Source organism: Pseudophryne corroboree, chromosome 7 (assembly GCF_028390025.1).
Source record: "Pseudophryne corroboree isolate aPseCor3 chromosome 7, aPseCor3.hap2, whole genome shotgun sequence".
NCBI lineage: Eukaryota > Metazoa > Chordata > Amphibia > Anura > Myobatrachidae > Pseudophryne > Pseudophryne corroboree.
This window is the reverse complement of record NC_086450.1, coordinates 539,594-566,528: the sequence shown is the minus strand read 5'-3', so window position 1 is coordinate 566,528 and position 26,935 is coordinate 539,594. Positions and strand designations below refer to the sequence as shown.

The 26,935-nt window shown below is 47.3% G+C and overlaps 1 protein-coding gene across 1 annotated transcript in view; it reads left to right on the top strand.

The window, feature by feature from the left end:
• CARF (calcium responsive transcription factor) overlaps positions 1-26,935 on the top strand; it is a 236,989-nt gene that overhangs the window by 148,118 nt on the left and 61,936 nt on the right. Inside the window, exon 7 of the mRNA XM_063932231.1 lies at positions 1,944-2,140. Within this exon, the coding sequence (XP_063788301.1) occupies positions 1,944-2,140 (197 nt within the window). The remainder of the gene's footprint in view (positions 1-1,943; positions 2,141-26,935) is intronic.

Here is a 26,935-nt window from a genome sequence, read left to right as displayed (position 1 = left end):
TTGCACAGCGTACCGGCACGTGTGCTGGATCACAGTATTGTAGGGTGACGCAGGAGCATATTATGTCCTGTGATATTGCACAGCGTACCGGCACGTGTGCTGGATCACAGTATTGTAGGATGACGCAGGAGCATATTATGTCCTGTGATATTGCACAGCGTACCGGCACGTGTGCTGGATCACAGTATTGTAGGGTGACGCAGGAGCATATTATGTCCTGTGATATTGCACAGCGTACCGGCACGTGTGCTGGATCACAGTATTGTTGGGTGACGCAGGAGCATATTATGTCCTGTGATATTGTACAGCGTACCGGCACGTGTGCTGGATCACAGTATTGTAGGATGACGCAGGAGCATATTATGTCCTGTGATATTGCACAGCGTACCGGCACGTGTGCTGGATCACAGTATTGTAGGATGACGCAGGAGCATATTATGTCCTGTGATATTGCACAGCGTACCGGCACATGTGCTGGATCACAGTATTGTAGGATGACACAGGAGCATATTATGTCCTGTGGTATTGCACAGCGTACCGGCACGTGTGCTGGATCACAGTATTGTAGGATGACGCAGGAGCATATTATGTCCTGTGATATTGCACAGCGTACCGGCACGTGTGCTGGATCACAGTATTGTAGGATGACGCAGGAGCATATTATGTCCTGTGATATTGCACAGCGTACCGGCACGTGTGCTGGATCACAGTATTGTATGGTGACGCAGGAGCATATTATGTCCTGTGATATTGCGCAGCGTACCGGCACGTGTGCTGGATCACAGTATTGTAGGATGACGCAGGAGCATATTATGTCCTGTGATATTGCACAGCGTACCGGCACGTGTGCTGGATCACAGTATTGTTGGGTGACGCAGGAGCATATTATGTCCGTGTGATATTGCACAGCGTACCGGCACGTGTGCTGGATCACGGTATTGTAGGATGACGCAGGAGCATATTATGTCCTGTGATATTGCACAGCGTACCGGCACGTGTGCTGGATCACAGTATTGTTGGGTGACGCAGGAGCATATTATGTCCTGTGATATTGCACAGCGTACCGGCACATGTGCTGGATCACAGTATTGTTGGGTGACGCAGGAGCATATTATGTCCTGTGATATTGCACAGCGTACCGGCACGTGTGCTGGATCACAGTATTGTAGGATGACGCAGGAGCATATTATGTCCTGTGATATTGCACAGCGTACCGGCACGTGTGCTGGATCACGGTATTGTAGGATGACGCAGGAGCATATTATGTCCTGTGATATTGCACAGCGTACCGGCACGTGTGCTGGATCACAGTATTGTAGGATGACGCAGGAGCATATTATGTCCTGTGATATTGCACAGCGTACCGGCACGTGTGCTGGATCACAGTATTGTAGGATGACGCAGGAGCATATTATGTCCTGTGATATTGCACAGCGTACCGGCACGTGTGCTGGATCACAGTATTGTAGGATGACGCAGGAGCATATTATTTCCTGTGATATTGCACAGCGTACCGGCACGTGTGCTGGATCACAGTATTGTAGGATGACGCAGGAGCATATTATGTCCTGTGATATTGCACAGCGTACCGGCACGTGTGCTGGATCACAGTATTGTTGGGTGACGCAGGAGCATATTATGTCCTGTGATATAGCACAGCGTACCGGCACGTGTGCTGGATCACAGTATTGTAGGATGACGCAGGAGCATATTATGTCCTGTGATATTGCACAGCGTACCGGCACGTGTGCTGGATCACAGTATTGTAGGATGACGCAGGAGCATATTATGTCCTGTGATATTGCACAGCGTACCGGCACGTGTGCTGGATCACAGTATTGTAGGATGACGCAGGGGCATATAATGTCCGTGTGATATTGCACAGCGTATCGGCACAGTATGTTGCAGCTCTGTTTTGCACATTGCTCATTTCCTTGCACCAGAAGCTCAGGTACTGTAAGGTGCAGACTTTTGTACTTATCGCAAACTCCATTGGAAATTTGTCTGTTTTACTTGTAGGAAGCCGAGCGATTGTGATGGAATGTCAGTACGGGCCACGGAGGAAAGGAGCACAGCCCAAAAAGGGCAGTGAGAGCGACAATATTAGTGGGCAGCTGTACAAAGCCACATGTCCAGCGAGGTGGGTACACCATCATACATGACATTTCAATCTGTAATGTAGAGAAGAGTATTTGTACTATTGCGACCGGACACTTCCTCGCAAAATTACTTCACAGAAAGGGTAGTGGATAAGTGGAATAGCCTCCCATCAGAGGTGGTAGGGGCTAAGACTGTAGACCAATTTAAACATGCATGGGATAGACATATGAATATCCTTACAAAGAATTAAGGTACAAAAAGGGTTGAGATTGCCTAAAGGATAAAAAAAAAAAAAAAAAGGGGCAGACTAGATGGGCCAAGTGGTTCTTTTCTGCCGTCAAATTCTATGTTTCTATGTTTCTCATTGGCAGCTTCCTGCGATGACGGGTTTGGGTCACGCAGGACCTGGCCAATTAGGGGATTTTCCATTTACTGTCAGTAACCGCCTGATACTGACTCCACCCACTGCGCAGTGGGCGGGTACAATGCTGCCACCACCAGACTCCTTATTCCCGTGGCACCTGGAACCACGTTTCTTCTCAGGCTCCTACCACCGGAACCCGAAGAACCGATTGTTGCTGTGTATGCATCGACACGCTTTTGCCACACCTCCTGCCTGGCGTCAGTTGACCCCCACTGGTCGTAGACCTAGACTAGATCCAGAATGGTAGCCTGACACAGGGCTGAACTTGGAGACGCTAGGTTTACCCTGGACAGCCGGAGAACGGGACTTCTATTGGGCAATGCTGGGTGTCGCAAGATGGAAGGCAATCGTCGTCTTGAGGCAAATGATGTGTATTTGCGCAATAGTTCTAAAGAGAACGTTTCCCTGTTGCTAGGGGAAACAGCATACAACAAAGATGTTCATAGCAGAATGAAGTAAGATGGTATACTCACACCGGGCTCACAGTAGAAGCACACTGCATCTCAGGGGGGGGTACTTCCTCCCTGAATTCTCTTCCATCCAATCAGGATATCTTACAAAATATAAATTAATACAAGTTACATTTCAAAAGAGTTAAGATTTGGATAAAGCAATTTTCTGGTTATTTTCATATATGATCCAAACCAGTGGCTTTCCCAAACACAATCTGATTACCACGTTCCTGTCTCTTTCCCAAACACAATCTGATTACCACGTTCCTGTCTCTTTCCCAAACACAATCTGATTACCACGTTCCTGTCTCTTTCCCAAACACAATCTGATTACCACGTTCCTGTCTCTTTCCCAAACACAATCTGATTACCACGTTCCTGTCTCTTTCCCAAACACAATCTGATTACCACGTTCCTGTCTCTTTCCCAAACACAATCTGATTACCGCGTTCCTGTCTCTTTCCCAAACACAATCTGATTACCACGTTCCTGTCTCTTTCCCAAACACAATCTGATTACCACGTTCCTGTCTCTTTCCCAAACACAGTCTGATTACCACGTTCCTGTCTCTTTCCCAAACACAATCTGATTACCACGTTCCTGTCTCTTTCCCAAACACAATCTGATTACCACGTTCCTGTCTCTTTCCCAAACACAATCTGATTACCACGTTCCTGTCTCTTTCCAAACACAATCTGATTACCACGTTCCTGTCTCTTTCCCAAACACAATCTGATTACCACGTTCCTGTCTCTTTCCCAAACACAATCTGATTACCACGTTCCTGTCTCTTTCCAAACACAATCTGATTACCACGTTCCTGTCTCTTTCCCAAACACAATCTGATTACCACGTTCCTGTCTCTTTCCCAAACACAATCTGATTACCACGTTCCTGTCTCTTTCCCAAACACAATCTGATTACCACGTTCCTGTCTCTTTCCCAAACACAATCTGATTACCACGTTCCTGTCTCTTTCCCAAACACAATCTGATTACCACGTTCCTGTCTCTTTCCCAAACACAATCTGATTACCACGTTCCTGTCTCTTTCCAAACACAATCTGATTACCACGTTCCTGTCTCTTTCCCAAACACAATCTGATTACCGCGTTCCTGTCTCTTTCCCAAACACAATCTGATTACCACGTTCCTGTCTCTTTCCCAAACACAATCTGATTACCACGTTCCTGTCTCTTTCCAAACACAATCTGATTACCACGTTCCTGTCTCTTTCCCAAACACAATCTGATTACCACGTTCCTGTCTCTTTCCCAAACACAATCTGATTACCACGTTCCTGTCTCTTTCCCAAACACAATCTGATTACCACGTTCCTGTCTCTTTCCCAAACACAATCTGATTACCACGTTCCTGTCTCTTTCCCAAACACAATCTGATTACCACGTTCCTGTCTCTTTCCCAAACACAATCTGATTACCACGTTCCTGTCTCTTTCCCAAACACAGTCTGATTACCACGTTCCTGTCTCTTTCCCAAACACAATCTGATTACCACGTTCCTGTCTCTTTCCCAAACACAATCTGATTACCACGTTCCTGTCTCTTTCCCAAACACAGTCTGATTACCACGTTCCTGTCTCTTTCCAAACACAGTCTGATTACCGCGTTCCTGTCTCTTTCCAAACACAATCTGATTACCACGTTCCTGTCTCTTTCCCAAACACAATCTGATTACCACGTTCCTGTCTCTTTCCCAAACACAATCTGATTACCACGTTCCTGTCTCTTTCCCAAACACAATCTGATTACCACGTTCCTGTCTCTTTCCCAAACACAATCTGATTACCACGTTCCTGTCTCTTTCCCAAACACAGTCTGATTACCACGTTCCTGTCTCTTTCCCAAACACAATCTGATTACCACGTTCCTGTCTCTTTCCCAAACACAATCTGATTACCGCGTTCCTGTCTCTTTCCCAAACACAATCTGATTACCACGTTCCTGTCTCTTTCCAAACACAATCTGATTACCACGTTCCTGTCTCTTTCCCAAACACAATCTGATTACCACGTTCCTGTCTCTTTCCCAAACACAATCTGATTACCACGTTCCTGTCTCTTTCCCAAACACAATCTGATTACCGCGTTCCTGTCTCTTTCCCAAACACAATCTGATTACCACGTTCCTGTCTCTTTCCCAAACACAATCTGATTACCACGTTCCTGTCTCTTTCCCAAACACAATCTGATTACCACGTTCCTGTCTCTTTCCAAACACAATCTGATTACCACGTTCCTGTCTCTTTCCCAAACACAATCTGATTACCACGTTCCTGTCTCTTTCCAAACACAATCTGATTACCACGTTCCTGTCTCTTTCCCAAACACAATCTGATTACCACGTTCCTGTCTCTTTCCCAAACACAGTCTGATTACCACGTTCCTGTCTCTTTCCCAAACACAATCTGATTACCACGTTCCTGTCTCTTTCCCAAACACAATCTGATTACCACGTTCCTGTCTCTTTCCCAAACACAATCTGATTACCACGTTCCTGTCTCTTTCCCAAACACAATCTGATTACCACGTTCCTGTCTCTTTCCCAAACACAATCTGATTACCACGTTCCTGTCTCTTTCCCAAACACAATCTGATTACCACGTTCCTGTCTCTTTCCCAAACACAGTCTGATTACCGCGTTCCTGTCTCTTTCCCAAACACAATCTGATTACCACGTTCCTGTCTCTTTCCAAACACAGTCTGATTACCACGTTCCTGTCTCTTTCCCAAACACAATCTGATTACCGCGTTCCTGTCTCTTTCCCAAACACAGTCTGATTACCGCGTTCCTGTCTCTTTCCCAAACACAATCTGATTACCGCGTTCCTGTCTCTTTCCCAAACACAATCTGATTACCACGTTCCTGTCTCTTTCCCAAACACAATCTGATTACCACGTTCCTGTCTCTTTCCCAAACACAGTCTGATTACCACGTTCCTGTCTCTTTCCCAAACACAATCTGATTACCACGTTCCTGTCTCTTTCCCAAACACAATCTGATTACCACGTTCCTGTCTCTTTCCCAAACACAATCTGATTACCACGTTCCTGTCTCTTTCCCAAACACAATCTGATTACCACGTTCCTGTCTCTTTCCCAAACACAATCTGATTACCACGTTCCTGTCTCTTTCCCAAACACAATCTGATTACCACGTTCCTGTCTCTTTCCCAAACACAATCTGATTACCACGTTCCTGTCTCTTTCCCAAACACAATCTGATTACCGCGTTCCTGTCTCTTTCCCAAACACAATCTGATTACCACGTTCCTGTCTCTTTCCCAAACACAATCTGATTACCACGTTCCTGTCTCTTTCCCAAACACAATCTGATTACCACGTTCCTGTCTCTTTCCCAAACACAATCTGATTACCACGTTCCTGTCTCTTTCCCAAACACAATCTGATTACCACGTTCCTGTCTCTTTCCCAAACACAATCTGATTACCACGTTCCTGTCTCTTTCCCAAACACAATCTGATTACCACGTTCCTGTCTCTTTCCCAAACACAATCTGATTACCACGTTCCTGTCTCTTTCCCAAACACAGTCTGATTACCACGTTCCTGTCTCTTTCCCAAACACAATCTGATTACCACGTTCCTGTCTCTTTCCCAAACACAATCTGATTACCACGTTCCTGTCTCTTTCCCAAACACAGTCTGATTACCACGTTCCTGTCTCTTTCCCAAACACAATCTGATTACCACGTTCCTGTCTCTTTCCCAAACACAATCTGATTACCGCGTTCCTGTCTCTTTCCCAAACACAATCTGATTACCACGTTCCTGTCTCTTTCCAAACACAGTCTGATTACCACGTTCCTGTCTCTTTCCCAAACACAATCTGATTACCGCGTTCCTGTCTCTTTCCCAAACACAATCTGATTACCACGTTCCTGTCTCTTTCCCAAACACAATCTGATTACCGCGTTCCTGTCTCTTTCCCAAACACAATCTGATTACCGCGTTCCTGTCTCTTTCCCAAACACAATCTGATTACCACGTTCCTGTCTCTTTCCAAACACAATCTGATTACCACGTTCCTGTCTCTTTCCCAAACACAATCTGATTACCACGTTCCTGTCTCTTTCCCAAACACAATCTGATTACCACGTTCCTGTCTCTTTCCCAAACACAATCTGATTACCACGTTCCTGTCTCTTTCCCAAACACAATCTGATTACCACGTTCCTGTCTCTTTCCCAAACACAATCTGATTACCACGTTCCTGTCTCTTTCCCAAACACAATCTGATTACCACGTTCCTGTCTCTTTCCCAAACACAGTCTGATTACCACGTTCCTGTCTCTTTCCCAAACACAATCTGATTACCACGTTCCTGTCTCTTTCCCAAACACAATCTGATTACCACGTTCCTGTCTCTTTCCCAAACACAATCTGATTACCACGTTCCTGTCTCTTTCCCAAACACAGTCTGATTACCACGTTCCTGTCTCTTTCCCAAACACAGTCTGATTACCACGTTCCTGTCTCTTTCCCAAACACAATCTGATTACCACGTTCCTGTCTCTTTCCCAAACACAGTCTGATTACCACGTTCCTGTCTCTTTCCCAAACACAATCTGATTACCACGTTCCTGTCTCTTTCCCAAACACAATCTGATTACCACGTTCCTGTCTCTTTCCCAAACACAATCTGATTACCACGTTCCTGTCTCTTTCCCAAACACAATCTGATTACCACGTTCCTGTCTCTTTCCCAAACACAATCTGATTACCACGTTCCTGTCTCTTTCCCAAACACAATCTGATTACCACGTTCCTGTCTCTTTCCCAAACACAATCTGATTACCACGTTCCTGTCTCTTTCCCAAACACAATCTGATTACCGCGTTCCTGTCTCTTTCCCAAACACAATCTGATTACCACGTTCCTGTCTCTTTCCCAAACACAATCTGATTACCACGTTCCTGTCTCTTTCCCAAACACAGTCTGATTACCACGTTCCTGTCTCTTTCCCAAACACAATCTGATTACCACGTTCCTGTCTCTTTCCCAAACACAGTCTGATTACCACGTTCCTGTCTCTTTCCCAAACACAATCTGATTACCACGTTCCTGTCTCTTTCCCAAACACAATCTGATTACCACGTTCCTGTCTCTTTCCCAAACACAATCTGATTACCACGTTCCTGTCTCTTTCCCAAACACAATCTGATTACCACGTTCCTGTCTCTTTCCCAAACACAATCTGATTACCACGTTCCTGTCTCTTTCCCAAACACAATCTGATTACCACGTTCCTGTCTCTTTCCCAAACACAATCTGATTACCGCGTTCCTGTCTCTTTCCCAAACACAATCTGATTACCACGTTCCTGTCTCTTTCCCAAACACAGTCTGATTACCGCGTTCCTGTCTCTTTCCCAAACACAATCTGATTACCACGTTCCTGTCTCTTTCCCAAACACAATCTGATTACCACGTTCCTGTCTCTTTCCCAAACACAATCTGATTACCACGTTCCTGTCTCTTTCCCAAACACAATCTGATTACCACGTTCCTGTCTCTTTCCCAAACACAATCTGATTACCACGTTCCTGTCTCTTTCCCAAACACAATCTGATTACCACGTTCCTGTCTCTTTCCCAAACACAATCTGATTACCACGTTCCTGTCTCTTTCCCAAACACAATCTGATTACCACGTTCCTGTCTCTTTCCCAAACACAATCTGATTACCACGTTCCTGTCTCTTTCCAAACACAATCTGATTACCACGTTCCTGTCTCTTTCCCAAACACAATCTGATTACCACGTTCCTGTCTCTTTCCAAACACAATCTGATTACCACGTTCCTGTCTCTTTCCCAAACACAATCTGATTACCACGTTCCTGTCTCTTTCCCAAACACAGTCTGATTACCACGTTCCTGTCTCTTTCCCAAACACAATCTGATTACCACGTTCCTGTCTCTTTCCCAAACACAATCTGATTACCACGTTCCTGTCTCTTTCCCAAACACAATCTGATTACCACGTTCCTGTCTCTTTCCCAAACACAATCTGATTACCACGTTCCTGTCTCTTTCCCAAACACAATCTGATTACCACGTTCCTGTCTCTTTCCCAAACACAATCTGATTACCACGTTCCTGTCTCTTTCCCAAACACAATCTGATTACCACGTTCCTGTCTCTTTCCAAACACAATCTGATTACCACGTTCCTGTCTCTTTCCAAACACAATCTGATTACCACGTTCCTGTCTCTTTCCCAAATGTAAATAGTACTTGAATATCAGTTGCATCCACCATCTCACAAAGTTCTTGTTGTTTAAACATAAGTTTGCATCCTAAGTAATGCAGCCTAGGAAATCTTAGATCAAATTGTTGTTACACAAATCCACTAGGCAGGTAACCTAGTTTGCATTCGTTCATTTTGATTTAGCATCCACTCCTGTCTCTTTCACATCTCCATGCAAAACCAGTTTAGCTTATCACACAACAGGAGAAGCTGAAAGCACAGGCTGCTCTCCAGACCTTAGTTTGTATCTCAAAGAAAATGTTTGTCCACCAAAAGACCGGCTAATCGCCACCTATCCAGTGCTGGAGCTAGGACAATTACCATATGACTTTCTTTGTACAAGGTGCTGAAGAACAATTGTCAAAGCCTTTTAGAAACAAAATACCTTGTACTTTTCTCATAAGTGCTCTGTCCATGCAGTTCTATAACCGCGCAGTCCATCATTCCCCAACTGCGCAGTGATATAACATATAACACATTAGTAAACATACATTGGGTTCTTGTTCCATCATTTTATTCTCCTGGTGTAGTCTCATTTTCTTTTTCAGCAAGGCCGGCAGTACACCGGACAAATGGGATTGAAGGTTGGGGCAGGAGGTGGCACTTATACCAACCTGAAGGTTTAAAACTGACCCCCCCCTGCAACCCAATAATGACAGTCTTTTTTAGGTGACTCTAAAAGATAGAAGCGCTTGTGATTTGTTTAAGAAATGCTCATACCTAAAAAAGAAAACTCTTAGTTATAATGAATACAGCTCTTTTGGGTGCTATGTGGAGGTATTTTGTAGTTTTTTTTTAATTGCTGGGGGTTCCTTATTGGTAATCCAGGTTATTACTGGCCAGTGATTAGCTGTCCCTAGCTCTCCCTACCTTCTGTGAGCCGCCAATCGCAGCTCACTAGTGGCGTCCCGGCTCTGGTTCCCTCCTGCAATGAGTTGCGGTGTCCGTTCGTTTTGAGATCGGCGCTTGGTGATGACGTCAGATCCCGCTTCCGCTTCTCCTGCCTCCGTCTCTCTCCCAGGCAGGAGAAGCGGAAGCGGGATCTGACGTCATCTGACTGGCTCCTCCCCTCTATGCCCCTCCCACAGCTCAGTTTAGAAAAAAGTGTCCCCAGGAGAGGATGCGCACTCTGCAGGTCCAGAGTTTTCTTCAATTTCTTTTTAAGTTTTATTTATTTCAGTATGCTGTTTGGGCAACAGCTACCTGCACCGTGGGAGTTAGGGGGGGATGGTCACCGGCCTCTTGAGGTGCAGAGCCGCTTCCCCGCTGCAGGACCACCGTCCTGAGGGGCTGTTTGTTCAGCGGGCCATTGCGCCTTGTCTGTCGCAGCCGCAGCACGCCGCACACCCCTAACGCTGCCTGAAGGTGATTGTCGGTGGGGAGTACCAAACGGGGGCACCGCTAGGGGGGTTCCCCAGTTTACTGTGCGTCTGACAGCACGGGTGTGGCGGGCGGATCCCTCCTGGGGAGGACCCACTCTAGCCCCTGCGTTAGACTGGCTAATATTGGGTAAATTAAGCAATTATGTGAGGTTAACCCACATGGCGTGGGGCGGAGCTACATGAGAACGGGCTCAGCAGCATTTTGGCACCTTCCTCTGCATAGCAGCAGCCTCAACAGCTCCTTCATAGCGGTCACACTCTGGATCGCTGGCACCGGGTGTAGGGGGGAGAGCCGCTATTATTGTGCACAATAACACCCCTCTGAGGGATTTTATCACTTACAGTCTCACTGTGTGTACATGTAACAGAAATGCTGACGGCCTCACTAGTGTCCTCTCTTCCCTGTCTCCTCTCACATGCAATAGGGCAGGCTTGTAATATATATTATCAGGCTGTGTTGTGTGTGTGTATTATATCTGTTTTTCTCTTACATCCTAGAGGATGCTGGGGTCCACATTAGTACCATGGGGTATAGACGGGTCCATTAAGAGCCATGGGCACTTTAAGTGATTAATAGTGTGGGCTGGCTCCTCCTTCTATGCCCCTCCTACCAGACTCAGTTTACAAATGTGCCCGGAGGAGCCGGTCACAGCTAGGGGAGCTCCTAGGAGTTTTCTTATTTTTTATTTTATTAGAGCATTAGGTTACATGGAGGCTGCTGGCAACATCCTCTCTGCTTCGTGGGACTTAGGGGGGGAGTAGGAACCAACTCTAGAAGTTAATGGTTCTCTATCTCCGCTGACAGGACACTGAGCTCCTGAGGGTGCTGATCGCAAGCCCACGAGGCGACCGCTCACTCCCTCAGCACGGCCACTACCCCCTAACAGAGCCAGAAGTAAGAAGAGTGGTGAGTACAGCGCCGGCGTCCCGGTTAGCGGGTCGCCGGCAGGTATGGCGACACAAGGGTGGGAGCGCAGCACTGACATGCTGCGCTCCAGGAATGCTCAGCAATACTTCGTATAGGCGCTTGGAGGGGCGTTCTGGGCCAGCGCAGTCACCCTAAACTGGTCACAGACACTAACAGGGGCTAATCCCGCTGTTAGCATAGAGACCTCCGACCAGTATAATCAAATTGTGCGGGAAGCCGCGCGCTATTGTGAGGGGCCGGGCTTCACCTCAGAGCGGATCCAGCAGCCACCAGCGCCATTTTCCTCCCTGCAGACACAGAAGAAACGCTGTCAGGGAGCGCTGATCCTCCACATAACTCCAGTTATTGCAGTACCAGGGTGTTATAAACAAGGGGGGAGTGAAGTGTTAGTATAATCAACCCATTAAGGTTAGTTAGTTAGTCAGTCAGTCAGCGACAGGCTTTTATAACTGCTCCAAAGGGCACTGTGTGGCTGGCTCCTTATACTCTGTGACTCTCTGAAGGTGCTCTGGGGGGAAACTGTGTCTGACATTTTCCTGTGTGTGTGTGTGTGTGTGTGTGTGTGTGTATACCCCACATTGCCATGTCTAAGGACTCTGTGTCCTGTGCTGCAGAGTGTATATCTTCTCCTGAGGAGTCTATTCCATGTACTCAGGACTGCAATGTACTGTCTCAGCCATCTGAATCCGAACCCGCATGGGTGGATTCTTTAAGGGGAATGATATCCCAGATTTCTACTAGGATGTCACATACTGAGAAAGAGACGCAGTTTTTGAGGAAATCTGTGGAGGAGTTACAGTATTTGTCCCCCAGTACTTCATCAAAAACACCACCTACATATCCACAAAAGCGTACACTTGCCCAGATAATGCAAACTGACACTGATACCGACTCTGATACAGGGGACGGTGAGGTGGATATGCAGGGAGGGGATGCATCCCTTGCAAAAGGGGTGCAACTAATGATTGAAGCCATTTAGGGATGTTTTACACATTTCTGAGAATGTACCTGAGCAGATGGAGGAATCTTATTTCACGGAAAATAAGAAATCCTCGCTTACCTTTCCGGCTTCCAAGGAGTTCAACTCTTTGTTTGAAAAATCCTGGGAAAATCCTGAGAAAAAATTCCAGATCCCAAATAGGGTTATCATTGCTTTCCCTTTTCCTGAAGAGGATAGAAAAAAGTGGGAAAACCCACCTATTGTTGACGCATCTGTATCTAGGTTGTCAAAAAAGGAGGTTTTACCTGTTCCTGGTTCAACCGCTTTAAAAGAACCGGCTGAATGCAATATTGAGAATACACTCAAATCACTCTACTCAGCTAATGGCGTCGCTTTATGGCCCACTATTGCTTGTGCGTGGATTTCTAAAGCCATAGTAAAATGGTCAGGCACATTGCTAGAAGACTTAGATACTATGGATAGAAGTGACATTGATTTGTTCTTACGTCACATACAGGATTTTGCTGGGTTCACGATGGAGGCCATGAAGGACCTTGGCATGCTGAATGCACGGGCTACTGCTATGGCGGTCTCGGCGCGCAGAGGACTCAGGCTCTGTTTGGGGATGCTTTGGATGCATGGATCTCCACGACAACTGCGGGTAAGTCAACTTTTCTTCCCTCAACACCACCACTGGCTAGGAAGTCTTTTCCTTCGCCTGCACTGCAGTCCTTTCGGACTGCAAAATTTAAGAAATCCAAACCCCCTCCCACCTTCTTTAGAGGAGGTCGGGGGAAGTCCAAACAACCTGGCCATCAGGTTCCCAGGAACAGAAGCCAGGTTCTGCTTCCTCATAATCTTCAGCATGATAGTGGACCTCCCTGCCTGGAGGTCGGGCAGGTGGGAGCAAGACTAAAAGTCTTCATTCACGTTTGGGCGTCATCATGCCTAGACCTCTAGATAAAGGATATTGTGGCCCAGGGGTACAGACTGGAGTTTCAACAACTGCCACCTCACAGATTCTTCAAATCAGGCTTACCAGTTTCGCTGATAGATGGCCCTATCCTACAGGAAGAAATTCAAAAATTGGTTCACACATGTCATTGTTCCTGTTCCACTCCAACTAAAACACAAGGGTTATTACTCAAACCTGTTTGTGGTACCGAAACCGGATGGTTCGGTAAGGCCGATATTAAACCTAAAGTCATTGAACCCCTACTTGAGGGAATTCAAATTCAAGATAGAGTCTCTGAGAGTGGTGAGGAGGAGGAATTCCTGGTATCCCTGGATATCTCAGATTTTCGCTGCTGGACTGTCACTATCAGTTCCAAGCACTGCCATTTGGCCTCTCCACAGCACTGAGGATATTCACCAAGGTCATGGCAGAGATGATGCTACTCCTCCGGAAACAGGGTGTGAACAACATTCCATATTTGGACGATCTGCTGATAAAAGCGTCTTCCAAGGTGAAGTTATTGCAGAGTATTGCTCTCTCAACTCGTCTACTCCAGGATCATGGGTGGATCCTGAATCTTCCAAAGTCACATTTTGGAGCCGATAAGGAGACCTTCCTGGGAATGATACTCGATACGGAAGTACAGAGGGTGTTTCTACCGGTGGAGAAAGCGTTGGTGATCCAATCAATGGTCCGGGAACTCCTGAAACCGGCCAAGGTATCGGTTAATCAGTGCATTAGTCTTTTGGGGAAGATGGTTGCCTCCTCTGAGGCTCTACAGTATGGAAGGTTCCATGCGAGGTTCTTCCAACTGGATCTCCTAGACAAATGGTCGGGATCACACCTTCACATGCACCAGCAGATACGCCTGTTGCCGAAAGCCAGAATTTCGCTCCTCTGGTGGCTACAAACGTCTCACCTACTCGAAGGCCGTAGGTTCGGGATTCTGAATTGGATCCTCCTAACCACGGATGCAAGCCTCAGAGGTTGGGGAGCAGTCACCCAAGGGAAAAACTTCCAAGGAACGTGGTCCAGTCAGGAATCTCTCCTTCCAATAAACGTTCTGGAACTGAGGGCCATTTACAATGGCCTTCTACAAGCAGCACATCTTCAGCAAAATCAAGCCATGCAGGTTCAGTCGGACAACGTCACAGCAGTGTCCTACATAAACAGACAGGGCGGAACGAAGAGCATAGCTGCAATGTCAGAGGTAACAAGAATCCTTCTCTGGGCAGAAAAGCACGCAGTGGCGCTGTCAGCAATCTTCATTCCTGGAGTGGACAACTGGGAAGCGGACTTCCAGCAGACACGATCTCCATCCATAGAATGGGGCCTTTATCCGGAGCTATTCGCAGAGGTGACAAGGCGATGGGGGGTACCTCTGATAGACATGATGATCTCTCGCCTCAACAAGAAGCTTTGGAGGTACTGTTCCAGGTCGAGAGACCCATAGGCAGTGGCGGTGGATGCACTAGTCACTCCGTGGACGTTCCAGTCAGTGTATGTGTTCCCTCCACTTCCGCTCATCCTAAAGGTTTTCAAGCTCATAAAGAGAACAAGAGTTCAGGCGATCCTCATTGATCTGGACTGGTCAAGACGGGCTTGGTACGTGGATCTTCTGGAATTACTGCTGGAGGATCCAATGCCTCTTTCGCGAGGACCTTCTCCAACAGGGGCCGTTCGCCTATCAAGACTTACCGCGGCTACGTTTGATGGCATGTAGGTTGAATGCCAGATCTTAGCTCGAAAATGCATTCCAAAAAAGGTAATTCCTACCCTGATACAGGCTAGGAAGGGAGTATTGTCAAAGCATTACCATCAAATTTGGAAAAAATATATGTGTCTTGGTGTGAATCCAAGAAGTTTCCTGCGGTGGAGTTTCAACTTGGACAGTTTCTCCTTTTTCTACAAGCAGGTGTGGATGTAGGCCTACGCTTGGGCTCCAAAAAGGTCCAGATTTCGGCCTTGTCCATTTTCTTCCAGAAACAGTTGGCGTGGTTCAGACCTTCTTGAAAGGGGTTCTGCATATTCAATCACCTTTTGTGCCTCCTACGGCATCTAAATGTGGTGCTGCAGTTCCTGCAATCGGACTGGTTCGAGCCTTTACAGGACGTGGACGTCAACTTTCTTACATGGAAGGCGGTCACTCTGTTGGTGTCTGCTCGACGCGTGTCGAAATTGGGGGCTTTGTCCTGTAAGAGCCCCTATTTGATTTTCCATGAGGATAGAGTTGAGTTCAGAACACGTCAGCAGTTTCTTCCAAAGGTTGTATCAGCCTTTCATATTAATCAACTTATTGTGGTGCCAGTGGCTACTGACTCCTCAATTACCTCAAAGTCCTCGGATGTTGTGAGGGCTTTGAAAATCTATGTGAAGAGAACTTCTTGTCACAGGAAGTCGGACTCTCTGTTTGTCCTTTATGATCCCAACAAGGTTGGTTGTCCTGCTTCTAAGCAGACAATTTCTCGCTGAATCAGGTTCAGGTTCACTATCCAGCATGCTTATTCTACGGCAGGCTTGCAGTGTCCAAAATTTGTTAAGGCCCACTCTACTCGTAAAGTGGGTTCTTCCTGGGCGGCTGCCGGGGTATCTCGGCTCTTCAGCTTTGCCGAGCAGCAACTTGGTCAGGGTCGAACACGTTTGCTAAGTTCTACAAGTTCGATACTTTGGCCTCTGAGGACCTAAAGTTTGGTCAATCTGTTCTGCAGGATCCTCAGCACTCTCCCTCCCGTACTGGGAGCTTTGGTACATCCCCATGGTACTAATGTGGACCCCAGCATCCTCTAGGACGTATGAGAAAATAGAATTTTAATTACCTACCGGTAAATCCTTTTCTCGTAGTCCCTAGAGGATGCTGGGCGCCCGCCCAGTGCTTCATATTCCTGCATTGTTACTTGGTTCAGTTTGTTAGTTCAGCCGTTGCTGAATCGTTCCAAGTTGGTTAGCTTGGCTTTCCTTTTGTTGTACATGTGAGTTGGTGTGAATCTCACCACTGTCTGTGTATTTCCTTCTCTTGAAGTATGTCCGTCTCCTTGGGCACAGTTTCTAGACTGAGTCTGGTAGGAGGGGCATAGAGGGAGGAGCCAGCCCACACTATTGATCTCTTAAAGTGCCCATGGCTCCTAATGGACCCATCTATACCCCATGGTACTAATGTTGACTCCAGCAACCTCTACGGACTACGAGAAAAGTATTTACCGGTAGGTAATTAAAATCCTATTTTCTGATCACAATGGTAAAACAGAAGTCATGCACAGTGTGTGATACTAGATTCTCTCCTAGTTCATCTGGCTCAATATCATGTGAGCAGTGTAGTCAGCCATCTCAGCATGCTGATAACATTATGGGGGAGAGTCCAGAGCCCTCCTGGTTGGGGGCTGTCAAAACTATGATGTCTGATATGTCATCTCAGCTCACTGCAAATGCCAATAAGACTCAGGAACTACAACAAGCAGAGGCAAGTCTAACTGCTAAACGTCCCCCCTGTCTGCTTCAGGTGCACATAAACGTGCTCTACCTGCACTCCTATACCAGATACTGATGATGATATACAGGATGCTGGGGATGATGTGGCCCCCATAAGTGGGGATCCCACCCCTATCCAGGGTATCGCACCCCTCATATTGGCTATTAGGGAGGTGTTAAAGCTCCCACTGGGGGATGCAAATACTCAGCAACATTTTTCTTCCCTCAAGAGGAACTAAAAGTCACATTTCCTGATTCCAATGAATTGGATGACTTATTTAAAATAGCCTGGTAGAAGCCAGATAAAAAATATCAAGTGTCAAAAAGGTTTTTGAATACTTTCCCCTTTGCCCCTGAAAGCAGAAAATTCTGGGAAGAGTCTCCAGCAGTAGATGTCTCAGTCTCTCGCCTTTCTAAAAAGGAGGTGCTCCCTGCTTCGGGCTCCCTTACAGTAAAGGACCTGGCAGATAGGAAAATTGAGACCACTCAAATCTATTTATATTGCTGCAGGTGTTGCTCAAAGGCCGGTCATTGCAGGTTGCTGGATGACACATGCAATTCATCCCTGGGCTAATGAAATTCAGGAAGGTCTCCCGGGTGATATGACCTTAGTTAATACTGTTGCTTTACTGACTCAGATTCAGGACACAGCAAGAGTCCTTGGTAACTCCCTTAAACAGATTGGCACTATTAATGCTAGGACCACGGCTATGGCTGTATCTGCGCGCAGAGCCATATGGTTACGTCAGTGGATTGCTGAGGCTGCCTCCAAACGTAATGTGGAATCTCTTCCCTTCACAGGTGAATGGCTCTTTGGAGGTGACTTGGACACATTGATTTCCAAAGCTACGGCTGGGAAATCCACGTTTCTCCCTTCAGGGGCCCCACCTGCTAGACGTACCCATCCGGGACCGTCTACTCAGTCCTTTCGGTCCTCCAGATTTTGATCTAGGGCCAGAGGGGCCTCCAACGCAGCTAGAGGCTCCAGAGGAAAATCTAGAAAACCAGCCGTTGCTGGATCTCAGGACCAGAACACCAGTTTTGCTCCACAAAAACTTTAGCATGACGGTGCCCACCCACCCCGGGGAGATCTCGTGGTTAGAGCTCAGTTACGTCACTTCAGCCACATCTGGGACGGTTCCTGCCAAGATACTTGGGTAAGGGACCTTATCTCTCAGGGTTACAAGCTGGAGTTTGATGGTACTTCTTCCCAACAATTTTTCAAATCAGGCTTGATTGTGTATGCAGACGCAACTAATGTGTGAAAGGAATAATGTAGCTCATTGACTTTGAAGTATGTACAGTGCACTAAATACCGTGCTTTTGCTTTATGAGCGTCCGAGTCTCCTAACGGCATAAACAAACACCAATAGGAAGGAATCGCTGTTTGCAGTACTTTTACACATGAACTTGTGAATCTTCCATGCAGCGTCGTGGTCAAGCGATGAAGGCTTCCGCCTCCCACGCTGAGAGTCCCGGGTTCGATTCCCAAAGTGCTAATCTATATATTTTTTCCCCCCCGACATTCACTTTATTATTATTATTTTTTTCTTTGTAATACATTCAATGGAAGGGTGCACACAGGTTTCACATAAATCAGAGTAAATCTGCAGGAGTGACTTAATCAGCTATATAAAATACACAGTGGTAATGAGCACCCATAGACATACAGTACCAGTTAATATAAATTAGTGTATTCTGACGCAACTAACTGTTCAAGCAACACAGTACTGTAGATCGTTGGCATTAGAGAATCTGTGTTGTACTTAATGAGAAGAGCTCACTGCTACTTTACCATTTATACATCTACAGTATCAACGCGACTGTAGTTCTCTATATGATTTTCATACACAGTATACTGTTGCACATATATTGTAACCTGACCTGAACTCCCTCCCTGTCTACTGCATGAACTGTGCAGGCTCCCCGGGGGGAAGGGGGAAGTGGGATGGGGGTAGGGGGAGGCGGTGGAAAATACAGTGTTCAAAGAAAAGTGAGCGCATGATTAACAACCTAGGATGCCTGGAACGCACGACGTAGACGCTCATTGCGGTTTAGTACTACAGTATACAGTATTATGGCTGCCAGGGATCGCTCCTATTCCCTTGGGGAGCTCCAAATTGCATTTGGAATTGAATGCATACAGTAAAGATCTGTCCATACAGTACTGTACAGTATCTATCCTGCCTTGTACAGTATGGCACGGCTTGATATCTCAGACTATAAGAGGACTTAAAGTACAGTCGCCATGCTTTGTGATTTTTCTTAAGTTGCGTCTTTAATATGGTACTTTATACATACAGTATTGTTGGGTGTACAGTAGGCTGGTCTATAAATATACTGTACATTAAGTCAGTTTCCAAAGAAACACTGTTCAATACTGTACATCAGGGATGGGAAACCCTCAGTCATCCAGATGTTGTTGAACTAAACATCCCAGCATGCCCTGCAATAGTTTTAGCATGGCCAAATAGCAAAACTAGCAAGGCATGCTGGTATGTGTAGTTCATTCAACAACAGCTGGAGGACCGAAGGGTCAGTGAATAAAAAAAATTAAACGGATCAGTAAAGAAAATGCTCCATGTACTGTCCTGTACAGTCTTTTCCACAGGAAATGTGTATTAGAGGTACTGTATACTGTATACACTAAATGTACAGTAAACATTTTTTTTATAACAAACACACAAATGCATTCCAGACGGAAATCTGCTGTACACAGCATACAGCTTATGGTGACAGGACACACTTACTGTATCCCCACCCATAGTCGTGGTGTATTTTAGATACCGTGATGAGACGCTCCTGCAGCATTGCCCTGATTCATGTAAAACCTGTGTGCAAACAGTATCTCTATTGAATGTACAGTATATTACCAGAGCCGGCCCTAACCAATATGATGCCCTAGGCAAGATTTTGGCTGGTGCCCCCTAGCACAGACGCTAGCTCCGCCTCTGACCCTGTACCCCTTTCCCTGCACCATCACCCCTCTCCCATAACACTCCTCATGTTGGTGCTCTTACCCCCTATATTTTAAATAGGAACAGTGTGCACATTCAGTGCCAGCCCAAAACGGTGCATGTTCTTGCTGGGAAGGGGCATGGCCACACAATAATACCCCCAGTTTAAATTTCGCCACACTGTACTGCAAATGTATTCACATTGTATCACATTTTACCCGCTACTGTATTGGACTGGTTAACGAAACTGAGCTCCAGTGCCCGGAGGCGGGGTTATAGAGGAGGCCCCGCAATGCATCCTGGGAATAGTCAAATCTTTAGCTTGTTGGTGCCTCTGGATCAAGATCCAGCTCTACACCCCGATCAAGATCCAGCTCTACATTCCCTGTGGAACTCAGTGTACCTCGCAGAAAGAGAGTAAGTCTACCATAAATCTCCTTTTTGACATGTCGTAATTTTCTCATTTCGATGTAGCCAAGGTGCCATGTGTTTTCACCGAGATCTTTTCTGTGATGGCAAGCTTGCTGCACAAAATATCACTATCCTACCTTATTTAGACAGTCTGCTTCACACCTAGAACACCTAGATAACACAGTTAAAGTATTTCAGGATGAAGGCTGGAAGTCTCACCTAATGCCTTGTCAGCTCCTTCAGTTTCTGGGAGTGGTCTTCGACACCACTCTCCAGTGAGTTTCTTGCCGGAGTCCAAAGCATGTATCCTACAAAAGTTGGCCACAATGGTACTGTCCGTGCCTTGTCCATCGATCTTGCTGTGCATGCAGTTGTTGGGCATGATGTTCTCCACCTTCAAGACCATTCAGTATACCAGGTTCCACTTGTGGGAATTCCAGTGGTAAATTCTCCAGAATTGGACGGAGTGTTCAGCATCCCTCTTGTCTCTCTGTCAGACAGCACTAGTCAAAGTTTCCATTGGTGGCTGGTTTCCGATAATCCCTACTGGAATGATCCTTGATCACTCTGGATTGGGTCATTGTGACCATGGACGCGAGTCTCCTAGGATGGCGTGACGTAGCATTACATCTTCGGTTCTAAAACCTTTGGTCACCATCGGAGAAGGTTCTGCCGGTCAGTGTGCTTAAGCTGCAAGCATACTTCTGGCTCTCTTGGGGACCCAGTCCATCCTGGCTGCCTGGCTAGTTCATATTCAGTCAGACCTTGCCACAGTGGTGGCATATGTAAATCATCAGGGAGACACAAAGATTGCATCAGCGATCCTTTCCTGGGAGGAGACATTTGTTCTGGCTCTCTCAGCGGTGTTCATACCGGGAGTCAAAACTGAGATGCAGACTTCCTCAGCAGAACCACCTTTCTACAGGGGGAGTGGTCTCTCAATCCAAAGGTCTTTAAACAGTTAGTTTGGAAGTAGTTCCTTCCACAGGTGGATCTCATGGCCGCTCAACACAACGTCAAGGTTCCACAGTTTTGTGTGAAATCCAGGGACCCACTGGATTTTCCAGTGAATACCATGACAATTTTTTAAGATTTCATCTAGTGTATCTGTTACCACCGAACCACAATATTGCCACAGTGTACTCCAGCGCATCAATGATCAATGGGGGTAATTCCAAGTTGATCGCAGCAGCAAGTTTGTTAGCAATTGGGCAAAACCATGTGCACTGCAGGTGTGGCAGATATAACATGTGCAGAGAGAGTTAGATTTGGGTGGGTTATTTTGTTTCTGTACAGGGTAAATACTGGCTGCTTGATTTTTACACTGCAAGTTAGATTTCAGTTTGAACACACCCCACCCAAATCTAACTCTCTCTGCACATGTTATATCTGCCCCTCCTGCAGTGAACATGGTTTTGCCCATTTGCTAACATATTTGCTGCTGCGATCAACTCAGAATTACCCCCAATGAGTGAAGGTAATCCTAATGGCTCCAGACTGGCCACACAGGTCTTGGTACACCAACATTTTTCAAAATGTCGGCAGGTCCAGGGTAGTGTCTTCCATTTCAACCAGACCTGCTATAACAAGGTCCGTTTCTACCTGGGGACCCTCCTCGGTTGGCTTAAACGGCCTTGCTTTTGAGACTGAGATTTTCAAACCTAAATTACCACAGAGTATGGAAACACTACATCTTGTGGTGTGACTAGAGAATGGTTCATCATTCCAAGGTTTGCCAGTACCGGAGTGAGGGCACATTACTGCCAGTACCGGAGTGAGGGCACATTACTGCCAGTACCGGAGTGAGGGCACATTACTGCCAGTACCGGAGTGAGGGCACATTACTGCCAGTACCGGAGTGAGGGCACATTACTGCCAGTACCGGAGTGAGGGCACATTACTGCCAGGACCGCGTGTTCCTGCACCACCGGAGTGAGCGTGTTCTTGCCTGTACCTGGAGTGAGTGCGTTCCTGTTAGTACCAGGGTGCAGTGAGTGTGTTTTGCCACCACAGGAGTGAGTGCGTTCCTGTTAGTACCAGGGCGCACTGAGTGTACCTGGAGTGAGCAGGATCCCGCCAGTCTGATTTAACCATATACATGGTTTGCAGGTCTCTGGACCTTCTGGTAGCCTAGAATAGCACATATGTGTAAGACTTGTAGTTCAGTGTTGGAGCCTCTTCCAGCATTTCAGAGGATTGGAATTGCATTGTAAATGTGCTTTCTCTGACGTCCTAGTGGATGCTGGGAACTCCGTAAGGACCATGGGGAATAGCGGCTCCGCAGGAGACTGGGCACAAAAGTAAAAGCTTTAGGACTACCTGGTGTGCACTGGCTCCTCCCCCTATGACCCTCCTCCAAGCCTCAGTTAGATTTTTGTGCCCGGCCGAGAAGGGTGCACACTAGGGGCTCTCCTGAGCTTCTTAGTGAAAGTTTAGTTTTAGGTTTTTTATTTTCAGTGAGACCTGCTGGCAACAGGCTCACTGCACCGAGGGACTAAGGGGAGAAGAAGCGAACTCACCTGCGTGCAGAGTGGATTGGGCTTCTTAGGCTACTGGACACCATTAGCTCCAGAGGGACCGAACACAGGCCCAGCCTCGGAGCTCGGTCCCAGAGCCGCGCCGCCGGCCCCCTTACAGAGCCAGAAGCAAGAAAAGGTCCGGAAAAATCGGCGGCAGAAGACATCAGTCTTCAACAAGGTAGCGCACAGCACTGCAGCTGTGCGCCATTGCTCCTCAGGCACACTTCACACTCCGGTCACTGAGGGTGCAGGGCGCTAGGGGGGGGCGCCCTGAGCAGCAATGTAAAACACCTTGGCTGGCATAAATACACCACATATAACCCCCAGGGCTATATGGGTGTATTTTAACCCCTGCCAGAACTTACCAAAAAAGCGGGAGAAAAGGCCGCCGAGAAGGGGGCGGAGCCTATCTCCTCAGCACACGGGCGCCATTTTTCATCACAGCTCCGCTGGAAGGACGTCTCCCTGACTCTCCCCTGCAGTCCTGCACTACAGAAAAGGGTAAAAAAGAGAGGGGGGGCACTAATTTGGCGCAGTTTTATATTAACAGCAGCTATAAAGGGAAAAGCACATTTTATAGTGGTATTCCTATATATATATATAGCGCTCTGGTGTGTGCTGGCATACTCTCCCTCTGTCTCCCCAAAGGGCTAGTGGGGTCCTGTCCTCTATCAGAGCATTCCCTGTGTGTGTGCGGTGTGTCGGTACGATTGTGTCGACATGTTTGAGGAGGAAAATGAGATGGAGGCGGAGCAATTGCCTATTATACAGTTGTCACCCCCTGGGGAGTCGACACCTGAGTGGATAAGCTTGTGGAAGGAATTGCGTGACAGTGTCAGCTCCTTACGACAGACAGTTGACGACATGAGACAGTCGGCTAATCAGCTTGTGCCTGTCCAGGGGTCTCAAACGCCATCAGGGGCTTTAAAACGCCCGTTACCTCAAATGGCAGACACAGACACGGATACTGACTCCAGTGTCGATGATGAGGAGACAAACGTGACTTCCACTAGGGCCACACGTTACATGATTGAAGCAATGAAAAATGTATTGCATATATCTGATAATACAAGTACCACTAAGAAGGGTATTATGTTTGGTGAGAAAAAACTGCCTGTAGTTTTTCCTGTATCCGAGGAATTAAATGAAGTGTGTGATGAGGCGTGGGTTTCCCCCGATAAAAAACTGATAATTCCTAAAAGGTTATTGGCATCGTACCCTTTCCCGCCAGAGGATAGGGCACGTTGGGAAACACCCCCTAGGGTGGATAAAGCGCTCACACGCTTGTCTAAACAGGTAGCACTACCCTCTCCTGATACGGCCGCCCTAATAGGAACCGGCCGATAGAAAGCTGGAGAATATCCTAAAATGTATATACTCTCACACGGGTGTTATACTGCGACCAGCAATCGCCTCAGCCTGGATGTGCAGTGCGGGCCTGGCGTGGTCGGATTCCCTGACTGAAAATATTGATACCCTAGATAGGGACAGTATATTATTGACTATAGAGCATCTGAAGGATGCATTTCTATATATGCGTGATGCACAGAGAGATATTTGCCAACTGGCATCAAGAGTTAGCGCGCTGTCCATTTCTGCAAGAAGAGGTTTATGGACGCGGCAGTGGTCAGGGGATGCGGATTCTAAAAGGCACATGGAAGTATTGCCTTATAAGGGGGAGGAGTTATTTGGGGTAGGTCTATCAGACCTGGTAGCCACGGCAACTGCTGGAAAATCCACATTTTTACCCCAGGTAGCTTCTCAACCTAAGAAGACGCCGTATTATCAGGCGCAGTCCTTTTGGCCCCATAAGGGCAAGCGGGCAAAAGGTGCCTCATTTCTGCCCCGTGGTAGAGGGAGAGGAAAAAGGCTGCAACAAACAGACAGTTCCCAGGAACAAAAGCCCTCTCCCGCCTCCGCAAAGTCCTCAGCATGACGCTGGGGCTTTACAAGCGGACTCGGGCACGGTGGGGGCTTGTCTCAAGAAGTTCAGTGCGCAGTGGGCCCACTCGCAAGTGGACCCCTGGATCCTTCAGGTGGTATCTCAGGGGTACAAATTGGAATTCGAGACGTCTCCCCCTCGCCGTTTTCTAAAGTCTGCTTTACCGACGTCTCCCTCAGACAGGGAGGCAGTATTGGAAGCCATTCACAAGCTGTATTCCCAGCAGGTGATAATCAAGGTACCCCTCCTACAACAGGGAAAGGGGTACTATTCCACACTATTTGTGGTACCGAAGCCGGACGGCTCGGTGAGACCAATTTTAAACCTAAAATCCTTGAACACTTACATACAAAGGTTCAAATTCAAGATGGAATCACTCAGAGCAGTGATTGCAAACCTGGAAGAAGGGGACTATATGGTGTCTCTGGACATCAAAGATGCTTACCTACATGTCCCAATTTACCCTTCTCACCAAGGGTACCTCAGGTTTGTGGTACAGAACTGTCACTATCAGTTTCAGACGCTGCCGTTTGGATTGTCCACGGCACCCCGGGTCTTTACCAAGGTAATGGCCGAAATGATGATACTCCTTCGAAGGAAGGGAGTTTTAGTTATCCCTTACTTGGACGATCTCCTGATAAGGGCAAGATCCAGGGAACAGTTGGAAGTCGGGGTAGCACTATCTCAGATAGTGCTGCGCCAGCACGGTTGGATTCTCAATATTCCAAAATCGCAGCTGATCCCGACGACACGACTTCTATTCCTAGGGATGATCCTGGACACAGTCCAGAAAAAGGTGTCTCTACCGGAGGAGAAAGCCAGGGAGTTATCCGAACTAGTCAGAAAGCTCCTAAAACCAGGCCAAGTCTCAGTGCATCAATGCACAAGGGTTCTGGGAAAAATGGTGGCTTCTTACGAAGCAATCCCATTCGGCAGATTCCACGCAAGAACCTTCCAGTGGGATCTGCTAGACAAATGGTCCGGGTCGCATCTTCAGATGCACCAGCGGATAATCTTGTCTCCAAGGACAAGAGTGTCTCTCCTGTGGTGGTTGCAGAGTGCTCATCTTCTAGAGGGCCGCAGATTCGGCATTCAGGACTGGGTCCTGGTGACCACGGATGCCAGCCTGAGAGGCTGGGGAGCAGTCACACAGGGAAGAAATTTCCAGGGCTTGTGGTCAAGCCTGGAGACATCACTTCACATAAATATCCTGGAGCTAAGAGCCATCTACAATGCTCTGAGCCTAGCAAGACCTCTGCTGTCAGCCGGTGCTGATCCAGTCGGACAACATCACGGCAGTCGCCCACGTAAACAGACAGGGCGGCACAAGAAGCAGGAGGGCAATGACAGAAGTTGCAAGGATTCTTCGCTGGGCAGAAAATCATGTAATAGCACTGTCAGCAGTGTTCATTCCGGGAGTGGACAACTGGGAAGCAGACTTCCTCAGCAGACACGACCTCCACCCGGGGGAGTGGGGACTTCACCCAGAAGTCTTCCACATGATTGTGACCCGTTGGGAAAAACCAAAGGTGGACATGATGGCGTCCCGCCTCAACAAAAAACTAGACCGGTATTGCGCCAGGTCAAGGGACCCTCAGGCAATAGCTGTGGACGCTCTGGTAACACCATGGGTGTACCAGTCAGTGTATGTGTTCCCTCCTCTGCCTCTCATACCCAAGGTACGGAGGATCATAAGAAGGAGAGGAGTAAGGACTATACTCGTGGCTCCGGATTGGCCAAGAAGGACTTGGTACCCGGAACTTCAAGAGATGCTCACAGAGGACCCGTGGCCTCTACCTCTAAGAACGGACCTGCTCCAGCAGGGACCCTGTCTGTTCCAAGACTTACCGCGGCTGCGTTTGACGGCATGGCGGTTGAACGCCGGATCCTGAAGGAAAAAGGCATTCCGGAGGAAGTCATCCCTACCCTGAACATTATCACCGTATTTGGCGTAAATATGTTGCGTGGTGCGAGGCCAGGAAGGCCCTACAGAGGAATTTCAACTGGGTCGTTTCCTGCATTTCCTGCAAACAGGACTGTCTATGGTCCTAAAATTAGGGTCCATTAAGGTTCAAATTTCGGCCCTGTCGATTTTCTTCCAAAAAGAACTGGCTTCAGTTCCTGAAGTACAGACGTTTGTCAAGGGGGTACTGCATATACAACCTCCTTTTGTG